Source organism: Lichenostomus cassidix, unplaced genomic scaffold (assembly GCF_008360975.1).
Source record: "Lichenostomus cassidix isolate B80296 unplaced genomic scaffold, HeHo_3.0 HiC_scaffold_852, whole genome shotgun sequence".
Lineage (NCBI taxonomy): Eukaryota > Metazoa > Chordata > Aves > Passeriformes > Meliphagidae > Lichenostomus > Lichenostomus cassidix.
The window spans coordinates 459,410-475,064 of NW_028148026.1; the positions used below are offsets into that span (position 1 = coordinate 459,410).

General features: G+C 58.0%; 2 protein-coding genes and 1 long non-coding RNA gene across 3 annotated transcripts in view; 2 read left to right on the forward strand and 1 right to left on the reverse strand.

Annotated features, from left to right (window-relative positions):
- Positions 1-239: 239 nt before the first annotated feature.
- LOC146420318 (low affinity immunoglobulin gamma Fc region receptor III-like) lies at positions 240-3,608 on the forward strand. The gene is made up of 2 exons (XM_085048399.1): positions 240-1,013; positions 1,323-3,608. The coding sequence occupies exons 1-2, from the start codon at positions 710-712 to the stop codon at positions 1,967-1,969; spliced, it is 951 nt and encodes a 316-aa protein (XP_084904525.1). The 5' UTR covers positions 240-709; the 3' UTR covers positions 1,970-3,608.
- An 89-nt stretch (positions 3,609-3,697) lies between these two features.
- On the forward strand, positions 3,698-5,309 carry LOC146420319 (uncharacterized). Its single transcript, XR_014849202.1, has 4 exons — positions 3,698-3,781; positions 4,182-4,203; positions 4,292-4,362; positions 4,445-5,309. It is a non-coding gene; the product is annotated as an uncharacterized LOC146420319 (long non-coding RNA).
- Positions 5,310-10,525: 5,216 nt separating this feature from the next.
- LOC146420320 (Fc receptor-like A) overlaps positions 10,526-15,655 on the reverse strand; it is a 16,356-nt gene continuing 11,226 nt past the window's right edge. The window contains exons 3-6 of the mRNA XM_085048356.1: positions 12,809-13,081; positions 12,061-12,330; positions 10,741-10,762; positions 10,526-10,652 (exon numbers count right to left, since the gene is read on the reverse strand). Coding sequence (XP_084904482.1) covers positions 10,526-10,652; positions 10,741-10,762; positions 12,061-12,330; positions 12,809-13,081 — 692 coding nt within the window. The remainder of the gene's footprint in view (positions 10,653-10,740; positions 10,763-12,060; positions 12,331-12,808; positions 13,082-15,655) is intronic.

A 15,655-nucleotide genomic window follows, 5' to 3' on the forward strand; every position in this document is an offset into this window, starting at 1 on the left:
CCAGCCTGGATGGCCAGGAACACCGGGATGGCCGGGAAGGTGGCACTGCTCCTGTGGGGTGAGTGCCTTGGGCACAGGGCTGATGCCCCTGGGATGGCCCTGGTGAGGCAGAGAGCAGTGGGGAGGGGGCATAGTGGGGCTGCGGGTTCCCCTGAATTCCCCAATGCCACCAAAGCCAGTCCTTGGGGGTGGACCCTGATGTGACTGGGGTCATGGGGTGGCTCTGGGGACAAGAACAGGGTACAGGAATAGGGGGACTGAGGTGGGAGGAGAGGCATCATGGCGCTGGGGCAGCTGTGGGTAAAGGGACAAGGGGAGAAGGACGCAGGCACAGGGACAAGGGGACAAGCAACATAAGGATAACCCATGGGGACAGATGCCATAGCAATGGGATCATAGGCACAGGGCTATGGGGATGTGGACATGGAGGGATGTGCTGTGGGACTGTGGGACCATTGCCAGCATGGTGGTGTCACCATGGCCAGGGTGTCCACAGTGTCCCCATGTCCTGCCTCAGCCCAGGGTGGCCAAATGTGTCCCTGTCCATAACACCTCTGGGCAAAACCAGTGTTCCCATGGGGACAGTTGGGGACGACCCCAACACCCTGTCACCGGGTACTGCTCTACCCATGGTGCCACTCCCACCCAGCCCCTCTCCCTTCTCCCTTCCAGCCCAGACCCTCAGCCTCGCTGGTGAGTCCTCAGGCAGATGCCATGTCCCTGCCCAACTGTCCCCAGCCCTGTGCTGGCCCTGGCAGGCTGGTGTCCCCTGTCACCTGCAGGTGCCCAGACCACCCAGCTCCTCGTGGATCCCCCCTGGACACCAGCGGTGCTGTGGGACCGAGTGACACTGACCTGCCAGGGCTTGGGGACTGCCGGTGCAACCACTTGGTACAAGGATGGGCAGTGCTGGTGGCAGGATGCAGCTGACCACTTCATTGTCACTGAGAGTGGCACCTACAATTGTCAAATACACAGCACTGGGCTCAGCCCAGCCGTGAGGGTCTTAAATGGTGAGCAGGGGATGGGGATGGGGATGGATGGCCCACTGATGGCTCGGGGTGGGCTCTGCTCTGTGGGTGGCCTCACACTGCTCCTGTGGCGACAGTCTGTCCCCTTTACATGGGGACATCCCAGTGCTCCCCTGTGCATCCCAGTGGGATGGGAACACCATGGGGATGCTGGTGCAATGGGGTCATCCCTGGTCTCCCTGGGATCCTTCCACACAATGGAGACTCCCCCAGTGGTCCCTGGTGCCTTGGGGTCCCACCTTGGACCCTTCTCAAGCCCCTCAGTGCAATGGGTTCCCTCCTGTCCCACAGACCGGCTGGTGCTGCAGGTGCCGGCAGGGCCACTGCTGGAGGGGGACACGGTGACACTGCGCTGCCGGGTCAGGAAGGACATGTCGGTCAGCTGGGTGCAATTTTACCATGAGAAGAAGGAGCTGGGGGGCTATCCCAGGAGGTCTGAGCTGTCCCTGTCCCCTCTGACGCTGCACCACAGTGGCATCTACCACTGCAGTGGCTTGGTGAGCATCGGTCTGTCAGTGTCAGTGTCAGTGTCAGAGCCAGTGACAGTGACAGTGCACGGTGAGCATCCCACAGTTGGATCTCCAATAACGAGACATCCTCGCAGCCAGCAGACTCAGAGTCACATCCCCACCTCCCATCTCCTTCCCAGAGCTCTTCTCGGTGCCGGTGCTGGAGCTGGAGGGTCCCCCCGAGCCCACCGAGGGGTCCCCCCTGAATCTCAGCTGCCTCAGCACCCCCAGCCCCCTGCGGCCCCGAGCCCCCCTCCTGCACCTCTTCTACCGGGACGGGCAGTTGCTGGGGGGCCCGCAGGGGTCCCCGCAGCTCCTGCTGCCCGCCGTGGGGGTCTCCCACTCGGGCAGTTACAGCTGCGAGGTGCGCTCCGAGGGGGGGGCCGTGCGGAAGAGCAGCGCCCGGCTCCGCGTCACGGTGCGCAGTGAGTGCGGGGATGGGCACGGCAACCCCCACAGCCTCCCCGGATACCCCAACCCTGCCTGACTCTCTCTCTACCTGCCTCCTTGCCTTCCCCAGGTCCCTCCCTCCGTCCTCCCATGAGTGTCCCTGGTCCCTGCATCCCTCACCTCGTCCCCAAACCACTCCCCCCTTACACCTCTCCCTCTCTTAGGTTCCTCCATTATTCAAAGGTCCCACCATCCCTGTCTGGCTCCCCAAAACCTTCCCTCTGGTCCCCTCCAACCCACTCCATGTCTCCCCTTCCTAACGTTCCATCCCTCCCTGGTGTCCCTTCCACCCCTTTCCAAGTCTCCCCGTCTCTGGGCATCCTTCTTCCTCACTGGGATCCCCCCACCCCTCTCTGATCCTCCCTTTCCTGAGTCCCTCACTGCTCCCTGTTTTCCCTCATCCCTCCAGGGTCCCCCATGCCCTTTGTCTCCCCCACAGGGATCCCAGTATCAGGGGTGTCCCTGTCAGCACAGCCCCCCAATGGACAGGTGGCACTGGGTGACAGCCTGGTGCTGAACTGCACAGTGGCCGCAGGGACAGGTCCTCTGTCCGTCTCCTGGCACCGGGAGGGCTCGGGGACACCGCTGGGCACTGGACCCCGCCTGGAGCTGAGACACGTTGGGGACAATGACAGCGGCCACTACCAGTGCCGGGCCAGCAATGGGGACAGCAATGCCAAGAGCCCCACACTGAATGTCACTGTTCTGGGTGAGTGGGACCCTCGGGCTGGGGTGATCCCACCCATGGGATTCCCCATCCCACCTCATCTCCCCCACACCATCCCCAACCCACCCCAGGTCACAGCCCTACCACTGGGCATCACAGTCCCAGGTTACTGAGACCATCTGGGTCCAGATATCTCCACCCAGGACATCCCACCCATGGCTCCCTCATCCCACCTGTCACATCCCACACCCCACATCAAGTCACAGTCACCCTATTGAGCGTGACCCTCCTGAGTGAGCAGGACACTGAGGATTGGGGTGACACCCCCCATGATCTGCCTCGACCAATCAATCACTTCCCATCCACACTAATCCACACCCCCTACAGGGTGACGGCCACCATCACCCTCAGACATGGTCCAGGGTGAGAGGGTCCCTCGGGCTTGTGGTCACTCCCAATCACAGTATCCCTCACCACACCCTCAGCCCACCCGTTGCATGCCCTCACCTTACACCAGGTGATGACCCCCACCACTGTCGGTCACTGTCATGTGTGAAGGGGACCCTCAGTATCCAGGTGCCACCATGCAGAGATTCCCCCATCCCCCCACACGATGTTCCAGCCCATCCCCCCGCCTCAGCCACATCTCTGTCCCCACAGTGCCCGTGGCCAATGCCACCATCACCCCTGGCCCCCCGGCACTCCACGTGCGCGCAGGTGACCCTGTGACCCTGCGCTGCTCGGTGCAGGTGGGCTCAGCACCTGTCACCTTCACCTGGCTGCGCGACAACCGGGAGGTGGCCCAGGGTCCCCTCCTGGAGCTTAGGGACATCGATGTGGGACATTCTGGCACCTACCAGTGTGTGGCCACCAACCAGCTGGATGAGCACCGTGTGTTCCAGGCACTCAGCCCAGAGCTGGCCCTGGAGGTGACACCGGAGGGACACTGGGGCACAGGTGGGGTCACACGTAGTCACCAGGGTTGCAGGACCCCCAGAGGGACAGGTGATGCTGATGTGTCCTCACTCTGTCCCCAGCAGTGGCTGCAGGGGTCAGTGGGTCCCTCGTGTTCCTGCTCCTGCTCCTGGGTGTAGCTGTGGCCTGGCACCGGTGGAACAGCATGGGTGGGTGACAATGGGGGCAATGGGGGGCCTGGGGATGTGGGAAGCCCTCTAGAATGTGGGGGTGATGGGGCAGCAATCACACTGCTTGACTTGGGCAGTGCTGAACCCACTGTGACCTCTGCCTGAGGTCCTCAAGGATTTGGGGCAGTGCTGGGGGATCCAGCAGGGATGTTGGGGAGTCTTTCAGGGATCCTGGGGGATCCAGCAGGGTACCCCCCCATCAGACTTGGGGTTCTGCAGGCTCAGAGGGTCCAGAGCACTGGGGTGTTTCAGGGGTTCCTGGATACTTCAGAGATACTCAGGGATCCTGGGGGGAACTGAGAGTCCAGTGGGATTCAGGATTCCTGTGCAGGGTCATGGCCGTGGGACCCCACAGTCACCCCACCTTCTTCCTTTGCAGCCACCAGGAAGCACCAGGACAGGTGAGTGGGAGGCTCGAGCCATGACTCCCCTTTTATCCCAACCCCCAACACCTCCTCTCCCCTCCTACACACCCCCTTATCCCAGCAGGGTCCCCCCGGAGCCCCCAGAGGAGGGGGAGGTGCTGTACACCCACGTCGTGATGACCAAGCAAATGGGAGGTGAGTGCGGGGTGGCACACGCAGGGACACGTCACCCAGGGTGTCACCCCCACCCCCATCCCATAACCAGTGTCTCTTGCAGCATCCCCCCGTGCCACCACACCCCAGGATCCCCAGGTGACCTATGCAGAGCTGCCAGGACCTCATGGGCGACTGCAGGAACCAAGTGAAATCTAAGGGAATGTGGCCTGGGCCAATTAGAGATGTTGGTTACACCTCAGTGATAACATATTTGAGAAGAAAATCAAAACAACATGCATATATAGTTCATTCTAGCCAGAGAAGAAGGAGGAGGTGAGAACATGTGAGGGAAAACAGCATGGAGACACCAAGGTCAGTGGAGAAGGTGGGGAGGAGGTGCTCCTGGTGCCAGAGCCAAATTTCCTCTGCCAGCCATGGTGAGACCATGGTGAAGCAGGTTGTCCCCTTGCAGCCCATGGGGTCCATGGGGATGCAGAGATTCACTTGCAGCCCATGGGAGAGTGACCCACACTGGAGCGGGTGGATGCCTGGAGGAGGCTGTGATCCACTGGGAGATCCCGTAGAGAGAGAGGCCTTGCTCCTGAGATGGAACAGCCTGGCCTTGGAGGTCTGCACCCTGTGGATGAGGGAGCCACACTGAAGCAGTTTTGGGAGGTCTGTCTGTCTGTGGGAGGAGCTCACATTGCAGCAGTGTGTGTGCTGCTGCTTGAGAGATTTGGACCCATGCTGGAGAGGTTCATGGAGAGCTGTCTCCCATGGGAGGAACCCCACAGCAATGCAGGGGTAGAACTCCTCTCCCTAAGCAGCAGAAGAAGGTTCTGGTGATGAACTGACCAAACCCCCATACCCTGTTCCCCCTGTGCTATCAGTGGGAAGGCTGGGGGCAGGAACGGTGTCTTAAGGGCTTATTTTACTTCTCATTATCCTCCTCTGACTCTGTTAGTAATAAATTTCACTTTGCAGCAGCTTCAGTTTAGCCTGTTTTGTCCTTGGAGTGTTTTCTCCCAGTTCCTTATGTCAGCTCATCAACCCTTGTGTTTGTCCTGGTCGAGGCCGTGTTTCCAATGGGGTCCTGTTGTAGTGTCCATTGGGCCCTGTTGTTCTCCCACCCTCGGCAGCCCCACAACAGAAGGGTTCTGGGAGAGCCCAGGCCAGGGATTGAGCTGTGGAACTGCCTCTGTCTCCATGGCAGCTCTGCCAAAGCCCAACATTCCCTTTGGACTCCCTGAGATCCCTGTTCAGGTGCCTGCAGCCCCTCGTTCCCCTCCTTCCTCCCTGCACTCGCTGGTGCCAGGCCTCCAAGGATGTCTGTTTTCCATAGGAAAGTGTCTTAGTTTAAAAGACAAATGTCTGACAAGGAGGGCAGGAATCTTCTTGGAACAAAAAGAAGAGCCCTCTCTCCAAATTATTTTAACTTCAAAACTTCAGGGCTTCCAGGAAAAATGTAGAAAATGGAATAACAGTTCTTTACTAGAAAATATATAGAATGGAACAAAACAAACAACACAGTAACAGAAGTTTCCAACCTACTCAGTGCTACTTTTTCCCCTTTGTTGTGGTTATGACCACAGCTAGCAAAGGGCGTTGGTGGCTCCAGCGAGGCAGAAGCTGCAAGGACTCACTTGCAGTGGGCAGGGTCTGATGTGAGCTCAGAAATTCCCCGGGTGGTAACAACTAACCGGCATCACAAGGAAAGAAGGGGGTGCTCCACCCACAAACCCACACGGCCCTGTCCAGTCTCAGCACTGGATGTTGCCCAAGTCTGAGTCAGCAGGGGCAGCCAGGATCCTCTGGCCAGCAGCGAGCACAGGCAGGGCGGGCAGGCAGAGCTCGATGGCGGTGCTGAGCTCTGGCACAGAAGGCCCAGGGTGAGACCGCACGGCTCCTGGCAGCACCGCAGACACAGCTCCTGCTGAAGTGACCCCGAGTGGGAATGGTCAAATCAGCCCCTTGGGAGTGGCCATGGGAATCCTTGGCACAGATTCTGTCAGGAGAGGGGATTTCAGGGACCCCAAAGGACATAGTTGGGCATTGTAGGAGCTGCTGTGGAGACAGAGGGAATTCAACTGCCACAGATTGATCCTGCCTGCCCTGGAAAATGGGGAGGCTCCAGAAAACCCACAGTGCATTGATGACATCATAATGAGGGGGAACACAGCAGAGGAGGGTGTCTGGGGGTGATTTTTTAATGAGTCTCTACTCCTGATCGTCTGCTTTATGCCCAGAAATGGGTCTTGTAGTTTTAGGTGTGGTCTGGTGGAGGAGCAGGAGCCAGAGGAACTCTAGCTCAGGCTTGGTCCAAACCCTCACTCCCCTGTGCTCAGCTTTGCAGAGCAGACAGGTGTTACATGGTTGCTTTTAGCTAGCTTTGGTTGTGTTTGCTTAGGCAAGAAGATTTTCACTGGCCGGCAGTAGCAATTCTTCAGTGGCTCCTGTTGTTTCTTCTGGAACTGTTTGCCTTGCTTTTGGTCTGAAGATCAGATCATCCCTGGGGAGATGGTCAGCAGGACCTGTGGGGAGCTGCCAGAGCAACTCCACCCAGCCCTGGACCTTGACAGAAGCTGAGCCACCAAAAGAAAGGACTCTAAAATTCACCAGCCTTGTCTGCAGCATGGAGGAGACCAATGTCAGAGGTTCACCAGGTTCCCATCTGTTTTTTCTCTTCCCCAAGCTGCTGTGTGGACTCTTATTCCCTTCCCTGAGACAAAATTATCTGCCTTTTTTTTCCTAGCAGGTGGCTGGTGAAGGTGTTTTTCCCCTTCCCCTGACATTTTGGGTTTGTTTTTGCTGCTGTGGGTGTGGGGGGTGTGTGTGGAGGGTGACATTCTGACGGTTCAATATCTAACAGTTACTTATTTCCTCCTGTGCCACGCGGGCACCTTTTTTGTCAAATAAACAGACTTTTTTCACTTTCACCTACTAAAAATTCATTTCATATCAGTGGGAAGGGATTGCTGAAACCCTTTTTTCAGAGGAAATGTTCATTCCCAAGCATTCTCTCCCAAACTTTTCTCTAAACTGAGAGAGAGGGTTTTGAGACAGGGAAGAAGAGAATGCAGAGCCTCCTGAAGGCTGCTTTGGCCATCAAAGCAATGAAGGTCCAGAGCCCTGCCAGGTTCCTCCTGGTGGAGGAAACATGCTGGCGTTTGTCCCTTTCCAGGGGTGTTGGAGTTTGGGGAAGGGCTTAGAATTTTTCTCCATCACTCTTACTAAGCAACAAATTGTGGGGGTGCGGCGGCTCGATGCTGCGGATCCCGAGTCCCCGAGGCCGGCGGTCGGCGTAATCCACGGGGACGCTGCCGAGGATGCCATCGCCTGGGACTCGGAGGAGGCCAGGCCGTAAACCGCTCTCTCCCTCCCCTGGAAAGTTTTTCCTAAGTTTATTGGTTTAAAGTTCGCTTCCCCGCCCCTGTCACCGCCCCTGCTGCTTGCCCTCACTAGAATGTTTTGTTGCCGGGCTTCCCCCATGAGTTGTTTGTAATCCCCTCCCTACTTATATTTCATTTGCTCCCCCGCTTGTCCCTCATGTTGTCCCGGAGCCCCGTTGGCTCCGCCCCTGTTGTTCCTCCCCAGGAAACCCCGTATTTCCCCCTAAAAACCCCCTCCCTTTGTTCTCTCGGCGTGGTGTGGCCGCGACCCCAGCCCCGCCGGGCTCTGCGCCCGGCAGCTGCGTGGACCGCCCCACCCGAGAGCCCCCAGTGTGCCTCCCCCGCGCTGCTTCTCCTTTAATAAACTGCGCACTGGTGACTCTCAGCTCGTCATACTCTCTTTATCACGGGAAGTGACCAGCGACTCCACGGCGTTCCTGCCCGGCAGGCACCCGCCTCCGCCGCGTGGTCCCTGCCGCTCCAAGGAGCGAGCCTGGGAACACTGAGGCTGACCGTAGCCGCCTCTGGGACAGAGCTGAACAGCCGGGAGGGCTGAGAGCTTGGGCCCAGGTGAGGCCTCCGAGGTCTCCCGAAGCCCCGGAAGCCATTGGGACTAAGGCGGCCGGATCCCTCCGGACCCTACAACTTCAACAAATAATTGAATGTTTAGAGCCATCAAGTCTTTTGTAAAAGACAAAAGGTGTGCTTGGGCAGGGCAGGGTAAGGGAAGAGCCAGCCCTTGGAACGCTCTCTCGTGGTTTGGACGCTGGGAGGAGAGGCTGCTCTTTGCTTTTCAGCTGCGACCAGAGGAAATCCAACTGTGCCCTGTTTTTTCTCTTCTCCTGGCTGGGTGAGCTTTGATTTAACCTCTTTCCCACTGGGAAGTGCACGTTTCCCCAGGCTGCGTTTCCTCGCAGCAGCTGCCAGGAGAGTCCAGCTGCCTCTGCTGCCTGCCCCCCGCCCTCTGCCGCACGAGACCGCTGCGTCTGCTGTGACTGCAGAAATCCTTGCTACCTCACTAGCTAGCTGGGAGAGAGCCAGCTCCTACCCCTGCTGCTCTGCTTTTTGCCACTCCGAGCTGCTTTGCCTTCCTGCTCTATTCTCAGCCTGCCCGCCATTACCAGCTGTCTGAGGCTGACCCGACCCTGTGCCACAGCACCACCTGCAGCTGCTCGGGAGTCATTGCACCTGCCCTGCCCGGCCGGGAGCTCAACAGTGCCCCTGCTGCTTGCAACCGTGATTACACCACACGGGAAAAGGCTCAGCAGCTCACAAGTCATCTGCTATTGGTTTCTGATTCTAGTTGTGGTTGCTATTATTGTTATTGCTTGTTTATAGATACTAGTAAAAAATGATATTCCTTTTTTCCCATACCTTCGCCTGAAAGCCCTTGATTTTTCAAAATTAAATAATTCGGAGGGAGGGGAAAAATCACATTCTCTGCCTTAAGGGAGGGTTCAACCTCTCTTGGCAGACACCTGTCTTTCAAACCAACACAAGGGGCTTTCCCTGGAAATTGTTCCTTTTCTGACTCTTTTGATTCTGAACATTGTTGCAGTTGCTGTTGGTTTTCTCTGTCATTGCTGTTTGCAGGAAACTGTTCTTCTCTCAGCCCTTTGGGATCTTTGCCTTTTGTGCCTCCACTGGAAGGGAAGGGGCAGCAGCCCCTGTGCTGGGGACGATGAAATAGAAAGCCTTATAAATATGATTACCTGGCAAAAGATGCTGAGGATATGGAGACTGAAATGAAGACAAGCTTTGAGTTACCAACCCCAGCTAGTGAACAACTTGGAAACAATGATATGGCCGACTGAAGGCAATCCCCCTTCTTGATGAAACCATACCCTCTGCTTGCAGACAGGTCCAAGGGTCAGAGCAGACCCTGCCTGCTTGGCAGAGGGTCCAAAAAGCAGGTTTTAGGGTTTAAAATATAACGCCGTATGGTAATGCAATGATTCTTAAAGGTTTTATGTAAATGTTGTAGGATTTGTAGCTTGTTCCAGATTGGTTAATGAGAATTAGAATATTCAACACAGAAGATGATTTATTGTATTGCAAACGGCAGCTCGCTCTCTTGTTATTCATCTCTTCCTGCTCTCTCCCTCTCTCTCGCTCTCTCTTGCTTCTCTGACATGCTTTGCGCTGCCTGGCAGCCCCTAGCAGCTCCCCTACACTCACACTCTTTCACAATAAACTCCATGCTCTAAGACCTGACTTCAGAGATCTCTCGTCTCTGTCCCAACCATTCAAAACCAGCAAACAAAGCCTCAAATCCTACAGGATCTAATCATACACCCCTGGTTTTTAGTGGCAACACAAAATTGGAGAATCCCATTGCTAAAACCCGAGAGAGCTGAACAAAGAAACACCATTTCTGCCAGTTTAACCAAAAAGCTGCATTTTTGTCCCAAGAGCAGGGAGACAGGTCCTGTGCTCCCTTGGAATTGGGAAGGGGGATGGGAAGCCACCTGGTGTACTGGGAGCACTGGGAGGAGGAATGCAGAGTCACTGGGAGCATAGGGGTACTGGGAGGGGGAATGGGGATCCCCTGGGGGTACTGGGAGCACTGTGGGTCAAAAATGGGGAAGTCACTGAGGTTACTCAGAACGATCAGATGGGGATTGGGGCTCCTCTGCAGGTACTGGAAAGGGGATGGGGGAGCCCCTTGTGCTACTGGGAGGGGGAATGGGGAGCACTGGGTGCTCTCTGAAGCCTCTCCTGACACGTGGCCACCTCACAAACAGGATGGGCAACCACAGAAGCCGTGGAGGAGAAAACCCCAGTGTCCCCAGTGCCCCCCACTTCCTAGAGTGTCAAAACTTTGGCTGTAGAATTTCATAGATGTCACTGGGTTGCCACGGTTGCCCATTCGGCCCCAGCAGCTCCACATAGGTTGCCTCAGGTTTCTCCACTGGGGGCGTTTTGGGCTCCAGGGGGGCCCTGTGGGGATAAGGGAGTGTGTGGGAGGGGATGAGAAGTCCTGGGGGTTTGGGTGAGAGGGGGGTCATGACTGGAGCCCCCCACTCACCTGTCCTGGTGCTTCCTGGTGGCTGCAAAGGAAAACAGAATGTGACTGTGGGGTCCCAGGAGCCCCCAGCCATCCTTGCGGATCCTGAACCCTCACCAGAACCTCAATTCTCCCAAGGACCACCGAGTATCCCTGATGTCGCCCGGAAACCCTGAACTATCCTAGTGTCCCCAACTCACTGAGCCCCAAAACCCCAAGTTCAGCCGAGAGGAGGAACCTCCAAACTCTCCCAGGATCCCTGAAAGAACCCCCAGCATCCCTGCATGACCCTCCAACACCTCCCCAAACTGCCCAGGGCCCTGAGCTGAGGTCACAGGAGGCTCAGCCCCTCCCAAATCAGAGACTGTGGGTGCTGCCCTGTCACCTCCCTTCTCTGGGGGATTTCCCACCACTCCCGGAGCCCCAGTCACCCATTGTCACTCACCTGTGTGGTGCCACCAGTGACAGCCCCTGATGACACCCGCGAGAAGAAACAGGAACAACAGGGACCCAACAAATCCTGCGGCCACTGCAGGAAACAAAGGGATACACACTGGGGTCACCTGTCACCACAGGGGTCCTGAAACCCTGGTGACTTAAGGACTTCCCTCCTGTGCTCTGTTCCCTCTGTGACACTGCCAGGGACACAGCAGGGTTGAACCCAGGTCGTCCATGACCTGGACATCACAGGCCCCCACAGGGACCCCATATGATCTGACCTGTGCCCCAGTGTGCCCGTGGTGTCACCACCAGGGCCAGCTCTGGGCTGAGCGCCTGAAACACGCGGTGCTCATCTAGCTGGTTGGTGGCCACGCACTGGTAGGTGCCAGAATGTCCCATATCGATGTCCCCAAGCTCCAGGAGGGGACCCTGGGCCACCTCACGCCCATCGTGCAGCCAGGTGAAGGTGACAGGTGCTGAGCCCACCTGCACCGAGCAGCGCAGGGTCACGGGGTCACCTGCGTGCACCTGGAGTGCCGGGGGGCCAGGGGTGATGGTGGCATTGGCCACGGGCACTGCAGGGACAGAGACGGGGCTGAGGCTGGGGGAGGGGCTGGAACACTGTGTGAGAGAGGGGCAGAGGGGGGAATGAGGGTGGGATGGGTAGGATGAGGGACTCTATGCATGGTGGCACCTGGAGACAGACGGTGCCCTTCACCCATGACTGTGACATACGGTGGTGTTTGCTGACACCTGTTCTGTGGGGATGCTGTGGTGGGAGCATCCAGAGCCAGAACCACAGCTACCCAGGACTGTGACCTGCAGTGGCAGGGGCTGCGACCTGAGGAGGGATGGGGGATGCCATGGGTGGGTCATCCCCAGCCCGAGGGTCCCACTCACCCTGGACGGTGACATTCAGTGTGGGACTCTCGGCCACACTGTCCCTGTCGCTGGCCTGGCACCAGTGGTGGCTACTGTCCTTGTCCCCAACGTGTCTCAGCTCCAGGCGGGGGCCAGTGCCCAGCGGTGTCCCCGAGCCCTCTTGGTGCCAGGAGAAGGACAGGGGACCTGTCCCCATTGCCACCACACAGCTCAGCACCAGGCTGTCACCCAGTACCACCTGTCCCCCGGGGTGTTGTGCCAACAGGGACACTCCCGAGAGTGAGACCTCTGCAGGGGGACATGGATAGGATGGGGGACCCATGAGGTCTGTGGGACTCAGGGAGTGGCAAAAGGGGAGTACAAAGGGGATAGAGGAGATCCCATTGAGGAAGAAAGAGATCCAGGGAGGGGTGGGGTTGATGCAGGCAGGGATGAGAGACAAGAGATGGGACAGAGAAGAGCCAGGGAGGGATGTGGGGAGCCCAGAGAGGGGTGGGGAGAGCCCAGGGAGGGGCTGGGGGGATGTGACTCAGGTGGGGAAGGGAGAGCAGAAGATGAAGCTGGGAACTGGAAAGGGAGGCCGGGGAGGAGCAGAGGGACCTGGAGAGGGACCCAGGCAGAGATGGAGGGACCTGGGCTGGGAGGGACATGGGAAGGTGTGGATGACCCAGGGAGGGGGTGATGAAGGAAGGGATGAGAGATGCACACAGCGGTGAGGGAACCCTGGGAAGATGTTGGGGTTTCCCACCCCTATTCCCACACTCACTCCACACTGTCACTGTCACTGTCACCGGTACCGACTTCTCCCAGCTCTGTGATGGCCCCGAGCTCACCCAGCCCCCGCAGCGGTAGCAGCCACTGTGGTGCAGCTGCAGGGGTGACAGGGACAGCTCGGTCCCATTGAGGCGTCCCCCCAGATCCTCCTCTTCACGGTAAAATCGCACCCCAGTGACGGTGTTGTCCCGCCAGCCCCGGCAGCGCAGTGTCACCGTGTCCCCCTCCAGCAGCACCTGCGCTGGCACCTGCAGCACCAGACGTTCTGTGGGACAAGGGGGACTTGTCACATCTGGGGACTCTGTGGGAGGCACCAGGGGTCCCCCATTGCCAGGATGGCAGTCTCATTGTACAGGGATGCTCTGGGATGTCCCCGTGTGCAGGGGATTGGCTCTCGTCACATGTGGGGTGTGACACAGAGCTCACCCAGAGCCCTTGGGGACACCGCCAGGGAACCCATCGCCCCCTCACCATTTAAGATGCGCACAGGGGGACTGAGCCCGGTGCCAGGTCTCTCACACGTGTAGGTGCCACTCTCAGTGACAAGGAAGTGGTTGGGTCCTTTCTTCCACCAGTGCTCCCTGTTCTTGCACCAAGTGGTGGCACCAGAAGTCCCCAAGCCCTGGCAGGTCAGTGTCACATTGTCCCACAGCATCGCTGGCATCCAGGGGGGCTCCACGAGGAGCTGGGTGGTTTGGGCACCTGTGGGTGACAGGGGACACCAGCCTGCCAGGGGCATTGTGGGGTTGGGAACAGCAGGGTGGGGACATGGCATTCCCCTGAGGACTCACCAGCGAGGCTGAGGGTCTGGGCTGGAAGGAAGAAGGGAGAGGGTCTGGGTGGATGTGGCACTGCGGTGACAGCAGAACCCCGGGCATGGGGTGTGGGGGCTGTCCCCAAACTGTCCCCAGTGGGACATCAGTTCTTGTGAGAAAGTGCTCACAGATGATCCTGAACAGATCTGTAGAGGCTGGGGAACATGTCTGTGTCACAGCTGCCCATGCACCAGATCCATGCGGCGTGGACATCTCAGGGACAGGGACACTGCAACCTGGGCTAGGGTCAGGGGGACACCGTGGACATGGGGACACCACAGACATCCCATGCTGTCACAGGTCACCCCCACCAACCCCATGGCTTATCCACAATGTGTTTGTCTCCTTATCCCTGTCCTCTTATCCCTATCCCCCTGTCCCTGTCATGACAGCTGTCCCACCCCCATTGAGCCTGTCATGATATCCTTGTCCTCAGATCTCAGTCCCCTCATTCCTGTCCTCCCATTCCTGTCCCCACAGACAGCCCACCACCAGCGTCCACCCCCACAGACTGGCTCTGGTGGCATTGGGGACCTCAGGGGACCACACAACCCCCCTGTGCCCCCTCCCCACTGCTCTCTGCCTCACCAGGGCCATCCCTGGGGCATCAGGCCTGTGCCCATGGCACTCACCCCACAGGAGCAGTGCCACCTTCCCGGCCATCCCGGTGTCGCTGGCCATCCAGGCTGACTGTCACACGCTGCTGGGGCCACCTGTCCCCTGGGTGGTGGCTCTTTGGCCAAAGAGGAAGGAAGCGAGGTCACATCACCCATATGTAGGTGGCCCTTGGTGGGGGCAGGGTGGGGACAGGCTGGCGACACAGAGGGACATGGAGGGACTGGGGGGCTCTGGGGATGTGGGGAGCTAAGGATGGATTTCCATAGGAACGGGGAGGGGCAGAAATGGGGTCCTTGGGGAATGGGGCTCCTCAGGAAGGGGAGACAAAGGGGATGGGATCTTGGTGAATGGGGTCCCCAAGGGTGAAGGGGAAATGGGATTGGGGTCTCAGGGATGCTTGGACCCCAGGGATTTGGGGTGATGTGATGTGATGTGATGTGATGTGGGCCCTGCTATGGGGAGTCCTGGGGGACTGTGGAGCCCATGGGATGGGATCAAGGGGAGGGCAATGCTGGGCAATGGAGGTTCTGGGAAATGGGCATGCAGGGATGGGGGTCACCAGGAGGGGGACCTAGAGAATGAGGTCCCATAGCTGGGTTCCCAGGGCAATGGCGCTCCCAGGGATGGGCAGTGGCTGGGTGGGCATGTGGGTCACAGCTCCTGCACTGGGTGCCTCAGATTTCAGGGTGACCCAGACAAAAGCACAGACCCTGATGATGTTCATGGTCTGTGGGGAACACCAAGGGGCTCCCATGGTGCTCTGGGTCTGTGCTTCCCCCACTGGGACTTTTTCCTCTCTTTATTTTTACTTTTTTCCTTTTTTCCTCAACTTTGTAAACACGTCCCCTCCCAGTTCATGGCTCCGGGATCCTAGGGAGCACCTGAGCAGGTAACAGGTTGGGGGAACCCCGGGGAGGAAGGACGGCAGTGAGGGGGCTGCAGGGAGGTTTGGAGGGCTGTGGGGGATGGGGGTGTCCGGCTGTGTCCCCAACACTTTCACTTTCTCTTTCCTTCAGCAGACAGAAGAGGCTCTTTACACTGAGAGTTAGACGGGGGGTGGGGTCAGTCCTGGGGGACACATCCAGGGGGATCCTGTCCAGGGAGATCCCTGTTCTGGGTGTCAGGAAAATTAATCCAAAAACACCAGAGCTTTATGCCCAAAAAGGAGACAGAGGAGTCCTGTAACTTTATTCTAATAAAGGGAGATGTCATGGGCATTTCCCATGGGGTCTCTCAAACTGCTAGAGGACGCAGCCTCTTTTTATCCTAATTTCCTGGCCGCATTTCCCTCTCCCTTTCCCCATTGGCTGAGGTACTTGAGTGCTACAGACTTCCTGAAACACCTAATGCAAACCCCCTTCTAATGTACATCCCTCTTCTTTTTCTCATGTCTCTGTTCTTGTCGT

Coding starts and splice junctions, on each gene's coding strand:
- LOC146420318 (XM_085048399.1), top strand. CDS start 710: ATGCCATGTCCCTGCCCAACTGTCCCCAGCCCTGTGCTGGCCCTGGCA. Junction 1,014..1,322: donor AGCCGTGAGGGTCTTAAATG/GTGAGCAGGGGA, acceptor CCTGTCCCACAG/ACCGGCTGGTGCTGCAGGTG.